The sequence below is a fragment of the Pteronotus mesoamericanus genome, unplaced genomic scaffold (assembly GCF_021234165.1).
Source record: "Pteronotus mesoamericanus isolate MK-2021 breed Mesoamerican mustached bat unplaced genomic scaffold, CSHL_Meso_final scaffold_1186, whole genome shotgun sequence".
Taxonomy (NCBI): domain Eukaryota; kingdom Metazoa; phylum Chordata; class Mammalia; order Chiroptera; family Mormoopidae; genus Pteronotus; species Pteronotus mesoamericanus.
Genome location: NW_026555302.1, coordinates 6,406,350 through 6,430,365, shown reverse-complemented (window position 1 = coordinate 6,430,365; position 24,016 = coordinate 6,406,350). Strand labels below are relative to the sequence as shown.

The 24,016-nt window shown below is 45.5% G+C and overlaps 1 protein-coding gene across 1 annotated transcript; it reads left to right on the top strand.

Annotated features, from left to right (window-relative positions):
• Positions 1-1,764: 1,764 nt before the first annotated feature.
• On the top strand, positions 1,765-16,543 carry LOC129081885 (major histocompatibility complex class I-related gene protein). The gene is made up of 6 exons (XM_054587543.1): positions 1,765-1,939; positions 8,807-9,067; positions 9,730-10,005; positions 13,397-13,675; positions 14,274-14,381; positions 15,506-16,543. Exons 1-6 carry the CDS (start codon positions 1,885-1,887, stop codon positions 15,544-15,546), a joined length of 1,020 nt encoding a protein of 339 aa, XP_054443518.1. The 5' UTR covers positions 1,765-1,884; the 3' UTR covers positions 15,547-16,543.
• Positions 16,544-24,016: the final 7,473 nt, after the last annotated feature.

Sequence of the window (24,016 nt, the reverse complement as noted above, 5' to 3'; positions counted from 1 at the left end):
ACGGTATAGCAATAACAATTGCTAACATTTGCTTACTGTGTGGCAGACCTTGTGCTAAGTGATTTATATGCATAATTTTCAGAGGTAGCTCCAGAATTTCTACATAGGGCTGGTTTTAAAATGTAACTTAAAAGTTTGGACAGTGAGGCTAGGAAGTTTCAACTTAGGTTACGTGGCAAACCCACTGTCTTTTCTTAAATTAGAGATTTATTTGGGATGGCTCAAGAGGGCTGATGGTGATTATGAGGGCTGATGGCTGATGGTGATGTGTAACTTTAAAGTCCCAATAAGACTCCTACTGATGCTGTAACAAATGACCACAAATTTAGTGGCCTAAACAGTATGAACATATTCTCTTACAGAATAAAGTTATTCTCTTATAGAGAAGTCTGAAAGTGGGTCTCACAGGCTAAAAATTAAAGTGTTGGTAGGGTTCCACTCTTTCTGGAGGCTCTAGGGAAGAGTCTGTTCCCTCTCCCACCACTTCAGGAGGTTCTGCATTCCTTGGCTCATGTTTCCCTTCCAGCAATGACATTACTTCAACCTTGCTTCTGTTGTCACATCTCTTCCCCTGACCCTTTTGCCTCCCTCTTATAAGAACCCTTGTGATTACATTGGATCTATCAGATAATCCAGGATTATCTCAAGATTCTTAATTTATCATGTAAGATAAATCTTACATGATAACAGTCACAGGTTCTAGAGATTAGGATGTGGATATCTTTCAGGTGTGTGCCTGTGGGGGGCATTACCTACCACAGAAGGGAATCAACTTGTGTAGTTCTAATACCTACTTGGTGCATCATAAACAGAAACTCACCTAATACTTCAACAACTTTATGAAATATATGCCAGGACTTGCTATTAAAGTTGAAGAAACCGAGCTTCAGCTCAATTTGGGGGTCTGCCCAAAGTCAAGGAGCTGGGATGCAAACCCTTGTCTCCGAATCAGAGCTCAAACCAACCTGCCTTGAAGCCTTGCCTCCACTTACCTCTCCCCATCATCTCTACTTCCTCCTTCCTGTCTGGGCCTGTCCCCTAGCTCCCCACGTAAGCTTAAACTGCTGTTTCTCAGCTTGTCACTTTCTCCTGATGCCAATGTAGTCACAGCTTAAGCCTGGGAATTGCTAAGCAAGCAAGCCAAGTGGCTGTCCGTCAGAATCTTTTTTTTAAGGTATTTTTCTTGCTCTCCTTTATTCAACAAGCATTTGTTGTTGTTGTTGTTGTTTACTGTGCTGGGTGCAAGAGCAGCAGGGAAGGTCGACCTGCTTAAATGATAAGACAGTCTGATATTTACTATATCAGCCTATGGACTATATGGCATTGTAGGAAGCCAGAACAGGGAGATCCAAGTTCTGGGAACCTTGTGTGAATCTTTCTCATCCACCCAGGGCAAAATCTATGCTCCATAGAAGAAGCAAAGGCTTCTTTTTTGGTGTGTTCCATGAGGGACAAGGAGTGATTAATCTTTGTGTTCCCTGTGACTTGCACATAAATATTTAAAAATTGGAAACAGAGCCATCTTAAACTAATATAATATTGTATGTCAACTGTAATTGAAAAATGATTTAATAATAATAATTATTATTATTTTAAAAGGTTGGGAACAGGGTCAAGAAAGGCACACCAAAAGGACTAAGCAGTGCCTGAAACCAGCAAAGGGTTAAAAACGACCTTGAAAGGTGCTTCCTAGTTCTCTCTCTATTCCACCTAGCAACTGATGACACTGCATACTTCCCCAGTCTTTATTGGGAGAGGGCCCTGAGCGTCGCGCCGTTGCTAAATCTCTGAAGAGCCGGCAGAGTTTAGGTTCTTGAAAGATCCGCAGGGGCCTGTCAGTGCTTGGGTCCAAAGAACCTGAGAGAAAGGCCTGGAGGCGGGCTGATGGTGCTGCTGCTAGCCCTCCTCGTTGTGTTTACGGTGAAGCACAGCGCTGCCCGTGAGTATCCCGCGCCCTCTCAGCTCCGAACCCCGGAGCTGAGGCAGCTGAGGCGGAGCAGCTCGTCTTCCTAAAACTCAGGGTAAATGCCGAAGAAACCCGGCAGAGAAGCGCCTTTATTAAAACCCAGACCTGTAGAAGCGAAGGACTAGCTGCACGGCTAGGGTAGGATTTGGGAGTGGCTCCCCTCCCCTGACGGGGGGCGAGCCCTTCTGGAAAGACCGTTCAGGCAACCGCCTCACTTCCTTCCGCGCTCTGCTCCCCACCTCTGCTGCTCAGACCCTTCTGTTGCGTCTGTTTCTCCTCCTCACCGGCGTAGAGAGTGTCGCGGGGATGCGGTCCCGGTTAAGGTCGCTGTCTGCGTTTCTTCCTTCCCGCAAGCTCTCCCGTAGGAGAAGATCCCAGGGAGATAAAGCCAGGTTCCTGGGTGTGAGGGGTATCACCTGAGCAGAAGGAGTTTTTCCGCGGCCCGGGCCCATGTAACTGGGGACGCAGATGCCTAAGGGTGCCCCAAGCACAAGAGAGGGTCCGCGGGCTGGCGGCGCCGGGCGGCTGCGCGAGCAGCCCGTCCTCCAGTTGGGGGCGGGCCCTCCCTGGCGGGACGGGGCGGGGCGGGGCGGGGCGGGGCGGGGCGGGGCGGGGCGGTGCTTGCCGGTCAGGTCAGGGCTCCGCCTCGGCCGCCAGCAGGTGTGGCGGGAAGGAGCTGTCGAATCACCTGGGCACCGATTACACAAATGGTGGTTGACGGCCTGCCACGTGCCAGGAACTTTTGGGGATATGACCATGCACAAGACAGACATAGGTCCTGGTTCTACAGACATTTAATCCAGAAAGATCCCACCATTTAAGGCAGAAATGGGAAGGGGTGCGGGAGGGGGGAGGATCAGAGACAAATAATGGAAAGAGAAAGGGAGAGAAAGGTGGTATTTCCAGAAGGTAAAAAGCTTGTATTACCTGCATTTGATCCGTAAAGAGCTCTCCAGTAATATGACCTCAATATCCCCTAACCATAATCCTTCATGTGATGGTCTCACCAAGCCTGTGGCAGGTGGAGGGAGCCCAGCGCAGAGAGGCCGACCCAGCTCGCACAGTGCGACAGTCCGAAGTAGGCACAGGGCTTCTCGCCCGCAGTCAGGGCTTCTCGCCAGTGTCACAGCACCTCTGGATGTGGACACCTGGCCCTTTGATCGCAGGTGGAATGTGAAATAAAACCAGTCATCTGTAAAGGGCAGGAAAGGTCACTTTGTGCTGGCTACTCTCCTTTTGACTCCCAGATGTCCTCCTTCCCTGTCCCATCTTGTGCCCTGGAGAATGACTTCTACAGGCTGCATCACTCTGTGGCTCTTGCAGACTGATTTCCACCCGATGGGAGACACTGAAAAGACTGAGATCGGAGACCAAGGAGGAAAAGAGGGTGGGGCGTTTAGTCTTCTTTCTCCTGTTTCTGCAATGTCTCTCCTGGTGGCCATGTCCCTCTGCAATATAGTTTTCCCTGAACATATGGTTCCAGCTCCCACTGCGCTTCAGAAACACAATTGGCTGCTCTTGTCTCTGCAGCTCTAGGGGCAGTAACAGCTTCCCATCACTGCGAGCTTCTGGGCCTCGTTCTCCCTTATTTTCCCCTTAATCTTGCCCATACCTCTGCAAGGAGTCCCTTCTTAAGGTCTCCCCAGGTGACTCATCTGGAGGGAAGGCTGTTTCCTGCCAGGACCGTGAGTGAGAATTCTTGAGCACAGAGGGATGCTGTAGGGAAGGAAGCCAGGATTATTAACAAAGACTTGGTCTACTGGACCTGAGTGCCTCAGGCTGGCCCTGAGTAGGAGCTTCTAGATGTAGAAATTCAGGGAGTGTTTGGGGGCACAACTCCAGGAAATGTCCAGGAAACTCCAATATCACCTGTGGTGTGTTGCTTTCATAGACTCTGTAGTCTGCAGTGGACTACTCCTTCCTGTGTACTCCCCTAGCTCCTGTTCCCAGTTTTTTAATTTCCTATTTATGAAAGTCTTCCCTTCAAGGCTGTCCTTATAGCCAGGGAGAGATCTCTACATTTTTTGCTTCTTTATTTCCCCAGCACTACCTAGTGACCAGTAGGCACTTCATAAATGCCTCCTGAGTGAATTTATGTTCAAAGGTAATGTCCCTAAGAAATTGAAGTTATCTGACTGTGAGCCATAGAGAACCTGGGCAGCAATAATGACTGCAAATTTGTGACTGTGGCTTACTGTAGTTGCAGAATTTGTGTGGAAAAAAAATGTTTCATGCATTACAACTCATCCTATTCTTCATTTCAGCCTGTGTGAAACTGGCCTGGTGATGTGGGTGGCTGCAATTAGCTAGGGGCATACGTAGGATCTCTCTTGCATAGCCACATGAGGTTTGGGTGTTTAATCTTGAAATAACCAAGGTCAGTTTCTTGATAATATTCATAATTCTATGGATGTACAATATCAATCAGCTATATCAATTTGCTTCATGAATGACAGAGTCCTTCACAGATAAAGACTGATGATGGGGAAGCCCCCTAAATCAGCAACAGAGCTCATTTAAAAAATCACAGAGTATTTGTTTAGAAATGACCTTGAGTTCAAAGAGTTAACGTGAGAAAATACGGGCATTTGCTATAGACTTTATTAGACTTTAGACTGTTTCCATGGAGCTGTTACCAAGGTATATGCAGTAGAAATTTCTCCAAGACAACGTTTTACTCCCCTAAGGCCATCTTCTTCTTGGTTGACATGGAATCTATCTAAATCCGAGGAATTCAAGTAATTTGTAGATTTTTTTTCTGACTAGTTGGAATATCTATCTTTACTAAAATCCACTGACCTCAAACATCCTCTTACCCCAGAGGATTGCCAAGAACTGGAGGGAGGGAGACTGGGTTAAAGATCACTTACTTTATGAAACCCAAATTGAGACAAATGACAAAGAGCATTCTTTCTGATGTTCAAATTTATATTTATTATGGAAAACATTTCAAGAATATATGTATCAAGTCACATTTTGTTACAACTTCAATGAATCATTTAAAAAGAATAAAATTCACAAAATTAGAATTCTTTTGGGAAATATGAGGCATATGGTCATCACTGTATATGGAGAGTACCGAGAAAGAAAAAAGAACCCACCAGAGCGCCTTCATTCATTTCTTCTCTAATGCTCTACAAGGTCCTATGGCGGTGTCCTTGCTATTCCTCAAGCACAGCTTCCTTGAGGACTCTGGCTTGCTGTCCTGTCTGGAAGGCTCTCCTCCCTTGACCCACTCTCACTTCATTCACATCTCTGCTTAAAGACCACCTGCTCAGAGAGGACTTTCCCGGTCCTTCTGTCTAAAAGATCAGCTGTCTTCAATATTCTATCTTTTTCTCTGCTTCATTTTTCTTCACAGTTTCCATCACTACCTTCTAGAAGTTAGCCCAGAGGGCTGGGACTTTGATATGTTCATAGCGCTAGGACTGTGCCTACTGAAAATTCAGGAAAGAATAAAACTGATACAGGAGGAGATTGTAGTAACCCCCAAAAGAGTAGCCCCCCGCCCAAAAAAGTCAAACTGTCACATCAGCCTTTTAGGCCCTCAGTAAGTTCCTGTAGTTAAAAGAATTCTTGCTGCCCGTAGAACCATCCACATCAGTGCATGGCTTGTGAAGTGTCCACGGGTCCTCTTAACTAAAAATATCACCATCCGCTACTCCCCCTCATTCCCGTGATGCCTGACATTCCAAAGAGTAGTTCCCAGAAATCACAATCACTCTGACTGGATTAAGGCATCAGGCTACTTGGGAGGGCCAACAAATAATGGGGACTTTGTTGACCTGGTTATCCAATCAGGGCCCAAGGCCACTTGGAGGAAGGTCTAAAGCATGAGCCTCCAGGGACTGGGGGAATCAGTGACAGTGAGTCACCCTTGACACAAGGGGGCGGGAGAGAGCAATGGTGACGAGTGGGGAGCCTGAAACAGTCCGGGCTGGGAAAGTGCCCTGCTTTAGGACCAGCTGGGTGTCTAAGGCAGAGGGGCTTGGGGTCTGAGAGGTCAGAGAGTGAGCCCTGGCTCCGCCACCTATGGATTCTAAGGGTGATCTCGGGCAGTTTTCTTCACCTCTCTGCACCTATTAAAATGGGAATTTTAAAACCCATCATAGAGGGTTGCTGTGAGGAGTAAATGAAACTCCTGTTTATCAAAGGCTTAGCTCGTACCTAACCCATGGTTGTGCTCAGTGAGTAAGTGCAGTTCTCATGGTTATGATTCAGATGCTGCTGCCCTCAGCAGCTCACTAAGGGCCCAACTTCACGGAAGGAGTGTCAGCTCGGAGCATTTCCGGATTACTTCGCGGGAGAGCAGGCTCTCTCTCCTCTGGGCACTCAGCCGGTACCTGGTTCCTGGTTTGCAGCACGTGCGGCTCACTGTCACATGTCGTTGCACTGCATTTACTTAGGTGACACGCTTTAGTTTTCCTGTAGCGCTGTAAGTTCCTGGAGGAAAGAACTGGTGTCCAGTATGTCTTTCTCTTCCTGACATTGCCTCACAATGCTTTGTATGTGGTAGACACCCAGTAAATAAAAACTGCCCTGTGGGTGAATGCCTGAAAATACTTTATCAATTATTTTATAGCCGGCGATTTTCACAGCCTTTTGTAAAAATGGCCTAACTAGCTAATCTACAGCTTAAAGGGAACATAATTTAGGACACTAAGTAACCACTATATCTGGTCTAAGCTGTGTGCTTGTGTTGCTCAAGCTTTCCGGCCGTGTCTGTCAGAGGCCACTGGGACAGGCAGCAGGCGCCCTTTGAGAGGCAGCTTGACTGACCTGCACAGAAGACTGAATTCCAAATTGTAGACTTCAGTTCAATAAGTGAATTGATGCTAACAGTCTCTTCATAGAAAGGAAGAGAGAAACCTAATTTCATAATTATTGGAGCAAGAACAAAGAATCAGAAAATTCTAAGATTGAATCATATGAAATTGCCATGTTAGTAGGTCAAAAATGATCAAATATAGGTCTTTTCAAGTGATTCAACCCCCATAGTATACTAGAAATCTGGTCATCTGGGTAATGTGTCCATGGAATACAAACTATCACACGGTCTAACGGACCATGGGAGAACGGGGACCATAGGCTTTCCTCTTTCTTTTCTGTTCTGAGTTACTGATTTAACATCTGTCCACCAACCTCCCATCACAGCTGAGATCCCATTTTGGAAACCCAGTTAAGGAGCAAGCGTGACTCGTACCTGTGGACACAGCAGATGGGTAACTGGGCCCATGGCAAAGGAAGGGGAGAGGGCTGAGATGTCCTGGAGCGGAGCCAGGCCGCATCTGCAGGAGGGATGGACAGGCAGCTGACTGACAGATGGAGCCCAGCCTTTAGGGGCACAGCAGCCTTTGGAGTCAGGGCTGGCTGGGGGGGAGTGCTCCGAAACCAGGAATTACCTTGAGACTGGGGTTGGCGAGAGGGGCACTGTGCTGGGCTTGGAGACTACTGTCAACAGACCATACTTCTCTCTACCTACCTCTTATAAACTCTAGATAATGCAGATTGTTATGAAGTGATTTTTTTTATAAGAAAGTGAAATTACAAGAATTGTAAATGCTGTGTGTGGTGACGATGCTAGTGATATCATATAGGAAAATTTCTCCCCTTGAGCAGTAATGGGCTTCCTTTGTCCTCTTGACTTGGTCATGCAAATGTCAGGGCTGGTTCCAGGAGTGTCTTTGGAGATGGGCTTTGATGATTGGGAAGGATTTAGATAAATCAGTGACAGAAAGTAACAAGGCAAAAGACTCTGAGATCGGCATTCCCAGACAGTCCTGCAGTCCTGAGCAGCGCAGGGGAAGAAAGCCTGGATCCTGCGCATCTTCTGTCTGCCAGCTCTTTGGATGGCACAGGGGCAGGGGCACTTGGCCTTCTCAGCCTTGGCTCTGCTCACCTCTCACATGTCACCTCTCCTATTGTCTCCTCCCTAGGCCATTGGTTCCCAGCGTGCCTCACTCTCTCCTGCCTCCTGTTGGCACACGTGGTTTCTGCTCTGCTTCCTCCACCCTCCCTCCTGTGACCCCACACAACCTCTTTTCCTGCTCACCTCCTACTTGTCCCTGAGATCTCCCCTAGGACATATCTTTTCTGGAAAGTCTTCCCAAGGGCCCACACCCCACACTCACCCCATCACGATGCGCATCACACTACTTTGAAACCGACTGTTTGTCTTCACCAGACCGTGAGCTTCTTGCCTGAGCCGAGAGAAGGTCAGGATGGAAGTGGCAGGGAGGGTCACACAGCTTTGTTTCATTCTAGCTTACTCTATCTTGACCCTTCGTGATTATCACAGTTCCTATGGTGATATTTGGCTAGAAGAAAAAGAAGTAAAAGCAGGAGAATGGTTAACAGAGGTGGTTGGGTATAATAGGAAAAGAATTGTGCTTTTAGAAAACTCACTTGGGTTCTTGCTCTGACTGACCTGGTGTGTGTATGTTCACCCGCATGTGCACCCGCAGGGGTCGGGGCGGGAGCCCTCATTTATCCATGGGCAGCCCTCGTGGGTTAAGCAGTTCGGTTGGCCTGGGCCCTCTCCCTGCAAACCTGAACAGCACTCCCTACTTCACGTACACACTGAGATTACCTGCAAAATTCCATCCTAAGGTTTCCAAGCCTGAACGCAAAAGGCTCCAAGTCTTGGGCTACAGCAGAGCTCTCAAGTCCTTTCCAGCCTCAATTGCTGGGGTTCTGATCCTCTAAGAAGAGGTAGCAGCTGGGCCTTGGGAGGAATGGTCGCGGCCAAGCACAGCCCTGGTGTGGGGAGCACAGGGACTGCAGCTTAGGGATGTGGAGGTCTGTGGCTCTAAACACCTTCCTTCTCTGCCTCCCTCCCAGGTACTCACTCTCTGAGATACTTCCGCCTGGGCATTTCAGATCCTGGCCAAGGGATCCCTGACTTTATTTCAGTGGGGTATGTGGACTCTTACCCCATCACCACATATGACAGCATCTCTCGGGTGAAGGAGCCCCGGGCCCTGTGGATGGCGGCGCACCTGGCACCCGATCACTGGGAGAGATACACTCAGCTGCTGCGGGGCTGGCAGCGGGCGTTTGCTGTGGAGCTGAAGCGACTGCAGAGTCACTACAATCACTCAGGTGGTGAAGGCAGCAGATTGCTTCCCTCCCTGGTCCCCACCCTGGCTGGCCATAAGGTCCCTGGGCTGACAGCGCCTATGAGCTTTTGCTGAGTTGCCCTCTCTGTCTTTTGGCAAAGTCTGGACAATTTGGTTGATGGGGTTCAGTGCCTGCCATCTGCCCTATGCATCTTCCAAATTGTCTGTTGTCCCCAGGAGCCCTTTGTTCTTTGCTCCCCATGTCCCTATGCCAGTATCATTCAGACTTATGACCTGTATCTTCTCCTTTCCCACCTAAATGTGGCCATTCTGTGTCTCATTTCCCAGTGACCTGGCTTAGTAAGTTGCTCACTTATGCATCATGACTTACAGTTTCACCTTATTCAGGGAATATTTCTAGCTCCTGCATCTCTCTCCCTCCTCCACTGCACTATAAAGTTGATCAGTTAATCGTTCCCAGACAGGAGTTAACACGTTCCTTTCGCACACAGTAGGTACCCTGCAGATATCTCTTTATAGATGGGATTATGTCACAGGAGCCTCCTGGAGACAGTGATGTAAGGCAGGCCTGTGGGGGGCTCTGTCCTGGGGAGGAGGACGCTCGCAGCCACGCCCCCAGTCACATCACTGGGGTGGCGTCTTCCAGAGCCCTGTGTGAACCCCTCTCTGGCCTGTGTGTTCCAGGATTTCACACTTACCAGAGGATGATTGGCTGTGAGTTGCTAGAGGATGGAAACACCACGGGTTTTCTGCAATATGCCTATGATGGAGAGGACTTCATTATCTTCGATAAAGACATGCTCTCCTGGACAGCTGTAGATAATGTGGCCCACATCATCAAGAGGATGTGGGAGGCCAATCAGCATGAGCTACAATATCAGAAGAATTGGCTGGAAGAAGAATGCGTCGCCTGGTTAAAGAGATTCCTGGAGTATGGGAAAGACATCCTACAAAGGACAGGTAAAAAGAAGGGAGGACACCTTGTTCCCACAGCCCCAGAACCCTTGGTTTTATATGTAACTTCCTCTAATCTAGGTGGTAGTCACCCTATTCTGAAATGCATCTTGTTAAGTGAACTATCATGATTCCATAATTCCCCGTGAAAACTTTCCTCAGTTACTTTTATCGGCATCTTGATGAGATTCAGCAATCCCTCTTGAGAGAGTGGAATGCCTCCAGGGACACCTCCTTTTGGGGACATCCAGTGAGACAGATCCTTCCATCTCCCGTCAGTGATAAGTTGGGAAATACTTTGGGCAAAGGAGTGATTCTTACACATTGTTCAGTAAGTAAGGGCTCCCATAATATCAGCATGAGTGAAAATCTGGACTTACAAAGAAGGCACACAGAAGGTCTTCGTTTCCCTAAAGAATTTATGGTAAGATTTCTTTCTGTGAAAAGCTTCTCTTACACATTAATGATAGGACTTAATTGGCCAACTTTTAGTTAGTACAGAACTTGTTACTCATAATCTTATTCAAAACAAATTATGCCTCTATCGCTCTAGAGGAAACACCTAGAACAATGTGCCTTTTCCCACAGGAGCGGTCTTCAGGGCTGGGCCCTCGGGAGGCATCTGGGCCCCATTACGAATACGGACTTTCTTTCTAAGAGCCTTGACAATGGAGGCAGATAATGAGAATTTGAGCTTCAGCTCTCCCACTCACTAGCTGAATAAGCATCTCAATTTTAATGGTTGCCATGAACAGAAACCTACTCAAACTGACCAAAGCACAGCAGAGAAGCTATTTGACAGGCAGCAGTCAGGGCAGTGTGGGGACCCAAGGAGTTAAAACTAAGGTTTGAATGGTTTTCTCCAAGGGGAGGACATGGCAGCCAAGGCAAAGCGCATGTCCGCATAGCTTCACTGTTCTAGAACGGGCTTCTCTCTTCCAGCTCTAGTTGCAAAAAAGCTTTCTTAGTCACAGAAGAACTCTGGTTAGCTTTGTGTGAGATCATGTGCCACCCCTTGCACTGTGGCCATCTGGATAAGCTTCTGAGACTGGCCATGGGTTCCAGAGTCTAACTGAGGGGGATTCAGTAATGAGATTATTTACAGGCGTTCAGTCAGGGCTGAGGAAACTGGAAAGGGACAGCAAAATACCTAGAGACTTGCAGCAGCAGGAGGCCATTGCACCCTCTAGGTCTCAAGGTGAAAGGGGAGGGACTATTGTTACCAGAGCCCAGCAAGGACTGGTACCCTGGAACCTTCTAGCAAGAGCTGTGGCTGTGGAGGACCACGGTCACTGGCAGACTGCAGTGGCTGGGGAACTGATGAAGACCCCCACCACCCTCTCCTCTAGTTCTCCTTTGCTAAGGGTCCTCCTCCCAGGGGCCAGATCCAACAGGTAGCTGGGGGCACGGAAGCCCCGAGGTGCCGTCTGAGGACCACAGCCTCTGGGGGTGCAGAGCAGGGCACTCGGTCTGGGTGGGTTATGTTTGGGCGGCATGGTTGAGATCAGTACCTCTTAAAAGATGCACATGCTCTGTTGGGGTAGACTAATATTCTAATATAGGTAGTGAGTTTGTTAGGAGAAGGGGTTCTTGTTATCGGGAAAAAATAGGGCTAATAGATGCCAGGCCAGCAAGGCAATAACCTTGAGTAAAATAAGTTGGTGGGATATACCTACCTCACAAAAATCGCTGTGAAATAATGTATGTGAAAGCTCTTTGTATACTGTAGATCTCTGTTTATGCAGTAAATGTTAATATTGTTGCCAGACTAAAAAATGCCTGACAGCTCAGGATCTAGCTGAAGTCTATGGCCAACCTGGGGTTGTATGGGACCCTTAATCATGAGGCATTTTAGGCTGAGGCTGGCCCAATCTTAAGAGGGGCTGTGTGAGTCTCCACTCCTCACCTTGAACAGTGGCACAGCCTTTGACTGCAAGCAGAGAACCCCCAGTCCCCTGGCCTGCTGGTGAATCAGCACGAGGAGAAGGCAGACAAAGTTTGTTTGGGCTTTCGGGGCTCATACTCTTTGGAAAAACAGGGAGGACGCCTGTGCACCTGGGGTGTGTCAGAAGAGCGTGGGAAGTCTAGCTTCAGTATACCTGCCCCCCACCTTCAGGCCTCCTCTCTGTCTAATGGGATGTCCTAATAGGGTCTAAACCCTTTGGTCTAAACCCACTGGTAGTCAGGGATCTGTGATCATTTCTTACAGACACTGTCACAAAGCAGAGTCTCTCTTGGTGGTGTTTCATTTTCTTTTTAATGTTGGAAAGCCTTTTTCTCCTGCTAAACTGCATGCCACAGGAAACAGAAAAGGAAGGTATTGTCGAGGTGAGCGCTCCTTCCTGTGTTGTGGTGGCAGGTACACAGGGTAGGGAGGTGAGTCTGAGACAGCAGGAAGCAGCCCCTCCCAGGGTGGTGTTGGGCTCTGTGTGCTCCTGTCTGGATGTGACCTGGTGTCAGCAGAAAGCACTAAGGACAGCACTGTACAGAAAATGAGCAAAGTGGTCAAGAGGAAGCAAGACCACAAATGTATGATTCTTTGTCGTCACTGCTGGGGTCCCTCCGTGATATGAATTTCTGTAGCCCCTTCGAGGGGTAACCATGATGTGATATGCTATATATGTTTGTGTCTGATGACAATCACTGTCTTAGTCTGTTTGGGCTGCTGCAACAGAATACCCACAGGCTGGGTAGCTTATAAACAACAGAAACTTATTTCCCACAGCTCTGGAGGCCGGAAGTTCAGGATCCGGGTACCAGCATGCTTAGATGAGGGCTCTGCTCCAGGTGGCAGTCTGCTGACTTCTTGCTGTGTTCTCACAGGGCAGAAGGAGACTAGGAACTTCTCTGGAGCCTCTCTTTTAAGGGCACTAATCCCATTTTTGAGGGTTCTACCCTCATGACCTAATCACCTCCCAAAGGCCCCACCTCCTAATACCATCATCTTTGGGGGTTAAGATTTCAACAATGAACTGGGGGAGGAACACAAACATTCAGACCACAACAATCACCAACACACCTGCTTAAGTACACAAGGCAATTCAGAACCAAAGCCAGGCTGAGATGGCTGTGATCTCTCTACACTAGCACAGAACTGAGAGAAGGGAGTTCTAAAGACCAAAGTTTTGCTGAATTACTTACCACAAACAGTCACATACAAATTTTGTAGCTCAGTTACATGGCTCAACTGCACATTCATTATTCTTGAGCACGCTGCCCTAGCAGGAAGTACACAATAAGTAAGTTTGTTGTTAATGAACCTGGGTTCCAGGTTATTTTTGGTTTTAGATGTATCCTGCAATGAAGAAAATTAATTGGGAATCCCAGATGCCAATTTCTAATATTGTGTGCTCGATAAGTAAGCTATTTCTATTTAACTTTACCTTTTTCTTCCTAGAGCCCCCACTGGTCAGAGTAAATCGCAAAGAAACTTTTCCAGGGATTACAACTCTTTTCTGCACAGCCCATGGCTTTTACCCCCCCGAGATTTCCATGATCTGGATGAAAAATGGGAAAGAAATGATCCAAGAAATGGATCATGGAGAGATTCTTCCCAGTGGGGACGGGACCTATCAGACGTGGGTATCCCTGGAGCTGGATCCTCAGAGCAGCAGCGACCTTTACTCATGTCACGTGGAGCACTGTGACATCCAAAAGGTTCTTCAGGTGCCTCAGGGTAAGGACAGGCTGTAGCTGTCTGGGCAGTGAGACCAAGGAAGGGGGTTGAGCAGCAAGCACGGGTCATGGCTTGCTTTAGAACGAGTCTTTTAAGTCAGAGGTTCTCTCTCTTTTTGGCCTCAGGGCTTCTTTATGTTATTAAAAATTAGTGAGGATCCCAAAGACCTTTTATTTATATGGGTTATCTCAATTCCTACTTACTGTATTAGAAATAAATGATGTTTAAGTTTACACTCAAGAAAACATGTGCACACATTTTCATTATCTTTCAAACAATGGCACCATCACCTGTGGTGTAGCTTCTAGAAAACCGCACTGTGCACATGTGAGCAATAAAAAAAGGAAAATCATGACTTAGACCTCATGAACTCTCTGAAAGGGTCTTGAAGACCCCTGGGACTTTCAGACCTCACTTTGAGAACTACTGTTTCCCTGTGTAGTCGAAAGATTCTTGCCATGCATGAAGCTGTAGAGTGAGAAGTGAGAGTGAGAAAAATGGTGTTGGGCTTCCCGTGATCAAAGGGTCAAAAGTCCCCGAAAGTTAATATAGAAGGAGAGGAAGACTTGTGGATTTTTCCTCATATGCTTGCTTTCAGAATCAGAAACTACCCCTCTGGTAATAAAAGCTGTCTCTGGGTCTGTTGTCGTCGCCATTGCCCTGGCTGGAGTTGGCCTCCTGGCCTGGAGAAGAAGGCTCCAAAAAGGTAAGAAGAAGGTGAAAGGCATGTGGAAGGGTCTCTGCACCTGCCACGCTATTCTCCATTTAGAAATGAGGTGGGTCCCACATTGTGATCACAGCAGGACCTGGGGCACCTCCCCAGCCGTGTGGGAAACACACACCGTGGCTGATGTTTGCAGGGAGAGTGGTCTGTTTCACAGGTGATGCCTGATATCAACAGAGGAGTACAGCTTCTGTCCAGGTGAACTGTTCTCTTAGAAGTTGGGTCAGAGAAGACAGCATGATCTTGATTTGTCTTTTTCTAAACTATATCTGTATTATTAATCACTATTAACATATTTGTCCTTTGTTTCAAGACATCAGTAAGCTTTTCCATTTTGACAAACACTTTCTGACCAATCGTATGAAAGCTCTTTTTCTTCTAAATTCACCTTTCAACACATGAAACGTTGAAGAGTAGACACCTTTGGAAAATGGGACTCAGGGGAAGGAAAAATGGGAGGGATATAGGCTCTTGATACCTTGGAGAAACCATTCATTCATTACATGCATTAAATACCTACTGTGTTCCAAGCATAGTGCTGGATACTGAAATATAGCAATGCAAAAGACAGACATGATCCCTGCTGTCTTGAAAGGTCATCTCCCCAACCCCGGTTTCAGTAGATGCTCGAGTTGATCACAGCATAATATTGATGATGGGTTTGAACCCAGTGTGGGCCAGGAGTTCAGTGCTGCTTCATAACCACAGACTTAACTCCAATTCAAGTGATAGGGTATAAAGCTAGAAAAAAAAACAACCCCTTTACTAGAAAATCAACTCAGAGAGTTGGTGAGTCATCCTAATGTTTTCTTTATGAAGTACAACACTAATCCCAATCCAACAAATGAGAGCTGCTGAAGCAACAACAACAAAAAAAATTTTTTTACAGTGACATACCAGTCTCAAGAATGATGCACACTGTGTGTTTCTGCTTTTTATCTTGTGGAGTTTGTGAATTTGAGTTAAAATTTATCAAGTACTAAAAGAATCTTGACAAAGCAGGCTAAAAATGTCAATGCCAGCTTCTCAGATTTTGCTGAATATTGCATAATTTTGTGGGCTATAAGGGAAAATGCACATTTCTGACTAAAAAGTCTTTCTTTCAGACAAAAATGGAGTCATCTACCTTCCTGCACCAGATCAATGACTGGGGGTAGCCCTTGTCCAGTTGTCTTTCCTCTGGGAACCATGGTCTCTCCTCTGTCTCCTATGGACTCAAATCCACTGCTCAAAGCTCTTGACCACACCCACAACAGACATGGATATTTCAGGATTGAGCATTCATGGCAGAAAGATAGGAGTCAGAAAGTTTTCTTTGTTCTTTAGCTCCAAAAAGACTGTCAGCTTTCAGGCTCTTTTGATGGACTCTTTTATCACATTTGACTCTAAGTATAGCTTGTCTCATGACACAACACTACCCTACATCCCATCTGTCAACGATGATTTACAAGTAAATTAGAGAATCTCAGAGCTAGAAGGAACCTTCCATTTGAGGGCCAGAAATGTCTTCTCCTCTACCTTTGAGTTGAGCATTCAGCCTCCACTTGAATTCCAGCAATCAAGGGCACCTCACCACATTATAAAGTGGCCTTTTCTTCTTTCATGAGAATGTATTATGCAAGAGCTATGAATTGTGGGTGCCATGACTGTGGCCCTACAGACAGGCCTGGACCAACCTATGAGAGTAGCCAGTGAGTTTCTACAATGGCCTGTGAGTAGCCACATTATTTTACATATTTTCTGGCCTGAGAGAAAGCCGAAGTGTCCTGTTCTTACGGAGACTCTGCCTGGTAGCTTGGAATCTTGGAAATATGCCTGATCGGATCTATGGAAGTAATCACATTCTTTCCGTCTTTTGTGGGCGAGTAAGAACCATAATCATCAGCCCTGACTGGTGTGGCTCAGAGGGTTGAGCATCATCCTGCACACAGAAAGGTCACTGGTCTAACTCCCTCTCAGGGCATATGACCGGGCTGCAGGCCAGGTCCTTGGCTGGGGACGTATGAGAGACAACCGATTGATGTTTCTCTCCCTCTCTTTCTCCCTCCCTTCCCTTTTCTCTAAAAATAAATAAATAAATTCTTTTAAAAAAGAATAATAATTATCAGACATTTTATCACCTTCAGTGGAACTACAAAGACCTAGACCCAAGAGCAATCTTTTAATATAAAAAGAGTTCGATTCCAATTTCTGTCCTTCCTCTGCTGGCTTATTGTAGATGGGCCTGACTCGCCTTTGTGCATAGGCTCATTCTCCATGCTTACTCCCTGCCTGCAGAGAACATACGAAGGCTCCGCTATGAGAATTATCACCCCTTGGATTCGCCTTTTCTACCCCTAAAATCTTCATTATCATTTACCTCTTGTTTGCATGTTGCCTTCAATTCTCAGTAACAAGGTCACATTGTACCAGAGAGGAGATGCTGATGTTCTTCAAGAAGTGAAATATGAGTTCAGACCCCAGGACCCTGGACCCTCCTGGACATAAGATTCCTGGAAGCACTCAGACCATGGGGAGCCCAGAGTACGCTCCTGGGAACTCACCAAAGTTTTCACTGTGGCCACTTCCCTAACACAGTTCCTTCTTGCTTCCCCCCAGTTGGCTTGGCTGAGTAAACAGAGTGCCAAATATGGCCGCTCACAGGGGTCAGTGAGGATAAACATCATATATGCCATCCCATGTATCTTTATTCTAAATCTTGTTTAATTACAACACAACTCTGCTTATTTATTCTATTTCTGGCTTATGAACCAACTGACGATGTGAGCAGGGCCACAGCTAAGCCATATGGGACATTTGTTCCAAATTAGAGAATTGTGCTCTTCCTCTGGGTGGACACTGACCCAGGCTGGGTGACATGGCTTAGTCAGCAAAATATAGAATGAATTTCTACCCTGTTGGCCCCCTCGGTGTACAGGGCACAATGTTACCTGGCAGCCCTGGTCATACCATTAGAAAAGAGATGGAGAGTGGCTGTAGATGAAGATGAATGAATTGATTTGGAAGGGAGGGGTGTTAGTGGAAAAAAACAGGTCAGTTTATTCAAAACAGTAGAACTAGAAGCCCACGTTTGCACATCCAAACAGCTAAAATTATCTGAAAGGTTTTACATAATCCTATCATGGAGTTTATTTATGGCAGTCTATTTTTAAATTTTTGTCATACTACACAGGCTCTTTGCACCATGCCTTGTATGTAGTAGGAATCCAGTAAATACTTCTTGAATGAACCAGTACAGTATTTTAATTAGCTAGTCCTCATGTACTGGTGCAAAAGAACAGTGTCATCTTACAACTGAAATCATAGCTGGGAAATATCTCCCTCAGGACCATAGGACCTTCCATAGACCAGGATGAATACCCAAAGGGCTAGTCTGAATTGTTCAAAGGTTTCTACAGCATTAACGTTATTTAATACTTGATCTTGTCATTGCCTCATCTGTAAAATTAGGAGTACCAGACATTCTAACCACACGCCTCCATCCCCACACATGTATCTGGGATAAAGATGGAATGCAGAGATTCTTACACAAGGCACCGTTTTTCTTAAAGGCTCTCTGAGAAGAGGTGCTAAGAAATGAGTTCTAGGTCATCTTGGGGCCCCAAATTGCTGATACCTATAGATATCTTTTTATTTTTAAGGCCTGTGGGGCTGTTATATAACACAAAATTTCCTTTTTACCATTCATGGAAGTTCTTGAAATACAGATTCCATCCTTTCTTATCAACAACCTAGGGAGGTTGTGAAACTGCTCCTACTGAGGACTGACCATGTATGCTTTTTCCTCTCCCGTTGTTCCCTGAGTTCGGTGTTAGCTGAGCCCCCAGGCAGGAGTGTCTGCATTTGTCCCTTGGCAGGGATTTGGTTTAAGAGAATGTTTAGGACCAGAAGGTTCTGAGCCGAGCTGGTTGGATCAAAGGGACTGGGTGGAAGGCCCAGCTGGCCCGGAGCCTTGGCAAGTGGAGGCTGGGTCTGAGGCAAGTGCTGTGGCAGCAGCCAGACCTCTGAAGAAGCAAAGCGGGGCTAGAGAGTGGGAACAATCAAGAGGAAAAACAGCTTCTGAGGAAACAGCTTCTCAAATGGAAAATAAATTCAGGGAACAGAAGGCTGCAGACCAAAATGGGAAGCCACCAGAGTGGAAAAGGAAGTGAAACCAAGACAGAAATGCGACAGTCAACCTCAAGCTAAAGCACTCCTTGCTTCCTTTTCTTCCCTCTTTGAGGCATTAGCAGTGTGGATCTAAGAGCATCTGTTACCTGGACTGAATAAAAACTGTGTTTTTCTGAGCAATGTGACAATCCCATAAATCAAGAATTCTGGGAACAATTCGAGAAGACACAAACAATGCTGGGGAAATTTGGAGGACTGGGAATAATAAAAAGTAAAACATTTGGAGTCTCATCAGCTGCTGAATACAACCCCTTGACATGTTTTAAAGAGCCTGTAAAGCCTGTACTCTATTACTCACAAAACGGTTACAAATACATGGTCTGTGCATTACACACAACAGGAAGTTGCAAACCAGATGTAACCCCTGAGGCTGAATATTTGGGCTGCCCTCTACCTTACTTTTGAAAGACTGAATTAGTCAGTGATCCCTGAGGATCAGGGAGGGTTGAAGACACAAAGGCAAGCAGCTCTAACCCAATTTAGGCCTTTGCAACTGAAATTAAGATCAAATTTCAAAGATTTGTAAATTTGCCCAGCTTGTTCACTGGAAATCAGTCTACATGATGACATATTTATAGGCCCAATGATGAAATTTTCAATAATTGTTCCCTGCCACAAGGAGTTAGTAGTTTCTCTGTGTGTCACTGTATACACTACATTTTCATTAATGCCACAGATTTCCACTTAGTAAATAAATAAATTAATAAATGTCTACTAATAATCTGCTATGGATATTGATATTCAAATTAGATTCATACGGTCTTCATTAGTTAATGAGCCATTCATAGAATACATGTTTCATAAGACCCGAAACTCCAATGCCAGACACACAGGAGCCACTCAGTCAATACATTTGCTTATTGGCAAAATGAATTTCAGTACCTACTATGAGCCAGTCTATAAAGGCAACAGAGCCTAACAGAGATGTTCTGAAAATTACCAAGTGCAGGAATGACCCAGATGTAGGCTTATAAACAAATCAAGCTCGCATCACAGAAGATGACTTTAAGAAAGATAATCTAGGATGTATTTCCATAAAGTAGACCCTGGGTTTTGCGTTAATAGAAGAATGACAAGTCTGACAGCGACCTTTTGTGATAATGCTGAAAAACACAGGCTGGATGGAACTTAGGAGTGAAGTACAAGGGCCTACATATAAATATTCTATTATTGAAAGGGAGGAGGGAGAGAGGGAAGGGCTGAGAGAGCTGAGCGCTGCCTCCATCCCCGCAGCAACTGGGCTGGGCTTCCAGGACCAACAAGCAGTTGTGACGGCGCCATCTAGGAGCTCAAGGGTCTTCAGCAGGACAGAGTAAGTTCTAATCCTCTATTTCCTCTTGCCTACCCCAACTGGCCCATCCTCAGGGTTAACTCCCTTTCTAAACATGTAAATGCTTTTTGGCTCTGCTGTTCAATGGACACTGGGCCACTCTGTGTTGCTCTTTATCTGTTTCTGCCCACCTTACCTCTCTGGTTAGGCTATACTCCTAAACTCCTTAAAGGACACAGTTTGAATTCCTTCACTTAGTATCAGGGGATCTTAAGTTATTTAACTTCTCAGCCTCAGTTTTATAAAAACAGTTTGTAACTACCTGTCTCCCAGGGTTAGTTAATGTAGAAATTAAATGAGGTGTGTGTATGTGTGTGAAGACACATTGCACAAGGTGTGGCACATGCCACATCTCTCATTCTCTAGGTTCTCTCCAGAGACTTACTCCCTATGTCCCACATAATCATAGTTACCATTTATTGAGTGCTTACTATGAACTGGGCACTTTACATATGTTATCTTTCTTCCTCATAACACTTTGTCAGCAGGTATCATTATCTGCATTTTGCTGAAGTTCAGGTAAGTTATATTTATTGACAAGGTCACAGTTAATAAATGGAGGAGGCTTGATTCAAACCCAAGTCCTTCTCCGTATACAGCTTGTGCTCTTTCCAGTACACCACCCTCCCTGCACACAGTAGGCACTCACTTGACTCTTGATGAAAATTTAAGGTATCACCTACTCAAAACTATGCTCTATAGTGAACCTTAGGAACAAAGGAATAAAAACTTAACAATGAATCAGAAAATCAGTAAAGTCCCTTACACATTCGTGAAAGTCTGAGTCTTTTTGCTCAGCCTTTGATGGTGTGACTTAAATGCTGAATGAGGCCTGGAGGACCAAAGGAAGCATATAGGGAATTGTCGCATTTCATGGAAATGTCAATGAAAGCCATGGATGAGATTCATTACTTGTCGATTCTTCACAGATGGGAATAGCTGATGCCCAAGAGGAAAATGAAAAGCGTGCTACCTTGCAAGCAAGCAGACTTACCCAGGGTACATCCAGTGGCACATAGAATTGTATAGCTGGAGGGTTGTTTAGGAGTCATATAGTTAAATGCTGTCATGAAAAAAATTGAGGCTTGGAGAGAGTAAAATGATTTGCCAAAAGAAACTCTGAAACCAATGATAAACTTCATGTCTTTACAAAAATATGTTCAACATCACTAGTCATTAGGAAATGACAATTAAGACCACAGTGAGATACCACTCTACAACTATGAGAACAGCTAAGACAGAAAGCATTGACAACACTCAACTCATACAAGAGTGTGGAGAAACTGGATCACTTATCTGTCCATTGGTGGTGGGAACAGAAAATGGTATAGGCATTCCGGAAAATAGTCTGGCATTTTATTAAAAACTAGATATATACTCACCCAGCAGTTACACTTCTGGCAGTTTACCTCAGGGAAGTGAAAAATTATGTCTACATTAAAATCTGTACACAATTGGTTATAGCAGCTTTATTTGTAATAGCCCCAAAATGGAAACAACCAAAATATACCTTCATAGATGAATGGTTAAACAATGCTACATCCATGCTATGGAATACTACTCAGCAATAAAAAAGGAATAATCTTTTATATGTGCAACAATTTGAATGAATCTCAAAGGCATTATGCTGAGTGAAAAAAGCTTACCTAAAAAGGTCACATACTGTATAATTCCATTTTTGTAACATTTTCAAAATGATAAAATTGTAGAGATGGAAAACATAAATGGTTGCCAGGGTTAGGGACAGTGCGGGGATGGGCTGAGTGTGGCTCTAACGGGCAGCGTAGGAGAGCTCTTTGTGGTGGTTGTCCTGCAGCTCGATAGCAGTGCGGTCACACAAATCTACACGTGCGATAAAATGGCAAAAAACTGTGCACACATGTTGTATCAGTATCAGATTCTTGATTTTTATATTGTACCATAATTATAAGAGGTACCCATGGAATAGACTTGACAAAGGGTACATGGCACCTCTCTGTACTGTCTTTATGCTTTCCAGTGACCATAATTATTTCAAAATACATTTTTTTAAAAAAATTGAAGGACAATGCAGCAACTCACTTCTGTTATAATAACTTATGATTAGCTGGCTTATATGAAACTCAGTTCATGTAGAAATTGGCCAAATAATAGAAGTGACTGACAGCTGAGCTTGTTAAGATGATCTGTGCCTGCTATTACAGCTCCCCCAAAACTTATCTTTAGAAAAGTCCCATTTAGTTTGCAGTCATTAAATTGTACTTTAAGACCCTTAAGGGGAGCCATTAACAGTTGAGTAATTGGGAAAGGCTGTATTATTAGAATTTGGTCATCTCATGTTATAACATTAACAGTAATTTGTTTGGGACACATTGGGGGCATTTCCATTGGTTTAAAACCCTGCTGAAGAAAAGGTGCAAGATACTTGGTGCCTGAATCTTGTTGCCATTTTCATAATTTGCCTGAAAATTCTCATCACTTGTTGGTGGCACTCAAGGTGATTTGAACTTCAAGCCTCTTTTTGGACAGGATGGAGGCTACCACTTGAGAATGATTATACTCGAACCATTTCAATTGTTGGTTCTTGAGCTGGTTCCTTTGGAGCAGCTATTTTCTAGCTGTTCACAGCAGCACCTTGAGTCTATAGGTAAATCATCCATTTTCTCGGGCTCCTAGTGACCTAGGAGTATGACTAATGCTTCGCATTGTTCCTGTACTTGTCAGCCTAATGAATGAACTTCCATTAACTCTGTATTTCCTCGGGGGTAGTTCCTCATGGAATTTATTCACATACTTAGTTAGGCAAGATGGCCACAATCTCAACTCTGGTTGGCATTTATTTATAAATATAACCTTGGTCAGTTTTGTACATAACAGTGATTCCAAAAGTTCTGCATTCCCTCACACTCCCTGTGTGGTTCTCCCCTCCCCCCATTTGCCTCTCACTTCACAAAGAAAGCGGAGGCTCGGAGGCTCGCAGCAGTTCCTTAGCTCCCCAGCTGCAAAGGGACCTGCAGCCCATCTCCCCTTTACCTCCTTGGCCCCGGTCCCAGCAGGTGTACTCTCCTTTTGCTCTGGGCTGGTCCCTCTTCTTAGGCTTTCAATTCCACCCTTGGCTGACTCCCCCAAGACCTTTCCCCACCACTTAACCCTCTCTCGGCTGTAGCTTCAACTTCCTAGACTCATGTAGGTGTGTATAGAAAAGGGCAGAGATTTCACAGCCAGCCAGACCAGGGTTTGAATCCCACCTGGTCCATTTACTAGCTGTGTGATCTTAAGAACCTTGTTTTTAAATTGTGGTAAAATACACGTAACATAAATTCACCATCTTAACCATTTATAAGTATACAGTTCAGTAGTGTTAAGTACATGCACGTTGGTGTACAACCCACCTCCAGAATGCTTTTCATCTTCTAAAACTGAAACTCTCTACTCATGAGACACCACTCTACTTTCCCTCTCCCAGCCACTGGCAACCACCTTTCTGTTTTCTGTTTCTAGGAGTTTGACTATTTTAGGTGCCTCATGTAAGTAGAGTCCTATGGTATTTGTCTTTGTGACTGGCTTATTTCACTCAGCATAATGCCCTTGAGGTTTATTCATGCTGTAGCATGTCCTGAGCAAGTTTTAAAAACCATCCCCAAACCTGCTTCCTCACCTGTCAGCCCCACACCTCCCTCAGAGTTGTGGAGAGGATCAAGTAAGAGGGGAGCTCAATAATGGTTGGTGTCCTTTCCTCTTATTGCCTGTGGCCCTCTCCTGGATGAAGACTCCTTGCCTTTCAACAACTCTGTCTCAACTTTCAGAAACCCTCCCTCCCAAGCTCCTGGGTTTCTCTCTTCTTTCCTCAATGCCCAGTCAGAGTTAAGAGTAAGCTGTCTGCTAGCTGCCTCCACTCTCCACTTCCCCTCCCACACTCTGCAGGACTTAATCGTACGTCACCACCACCCCAGTTATCCCGTCACTGGGGAGGTTGCGTGGACACTCCCAGCTGTCCCATCCACTTCTCAGTGTAATTTCACTTGTCCTTCCTGCAACACATACCATGAATTAACGTCACCAAATAGGCATCCTTTGTTGAACTCTTTCTTGGCTTCTGCAAAGCCACCATGTACCATTCTGAACTACTTGAAAGGTA

Bases quoted from the DNA above. Each gene is read 5' to 3' on its own strand.
- LOC129081885 (XM_054587543.1), top strand. From the start codon at position 1,885: ATGGTGCTGCTGCTAGCCCTCCTCGTTGTGTTTACGGTGAAGCACAGC. The intron at 10,006-13,396 runs GTAAAAAGAAGG...TTTTCTTCCTAG, and splicing joins AGACATCCTACAAAGGACAG to AGCCCCCACTGGTCAGAGTA. The intron at 13,676-14,273 runs GTAAGGACAGGC...GCTTGCTTTCAG, and splicing joins GGTTCTTCAGGTGCCTCAGG to AATCAGAAACTACCCCTCTG.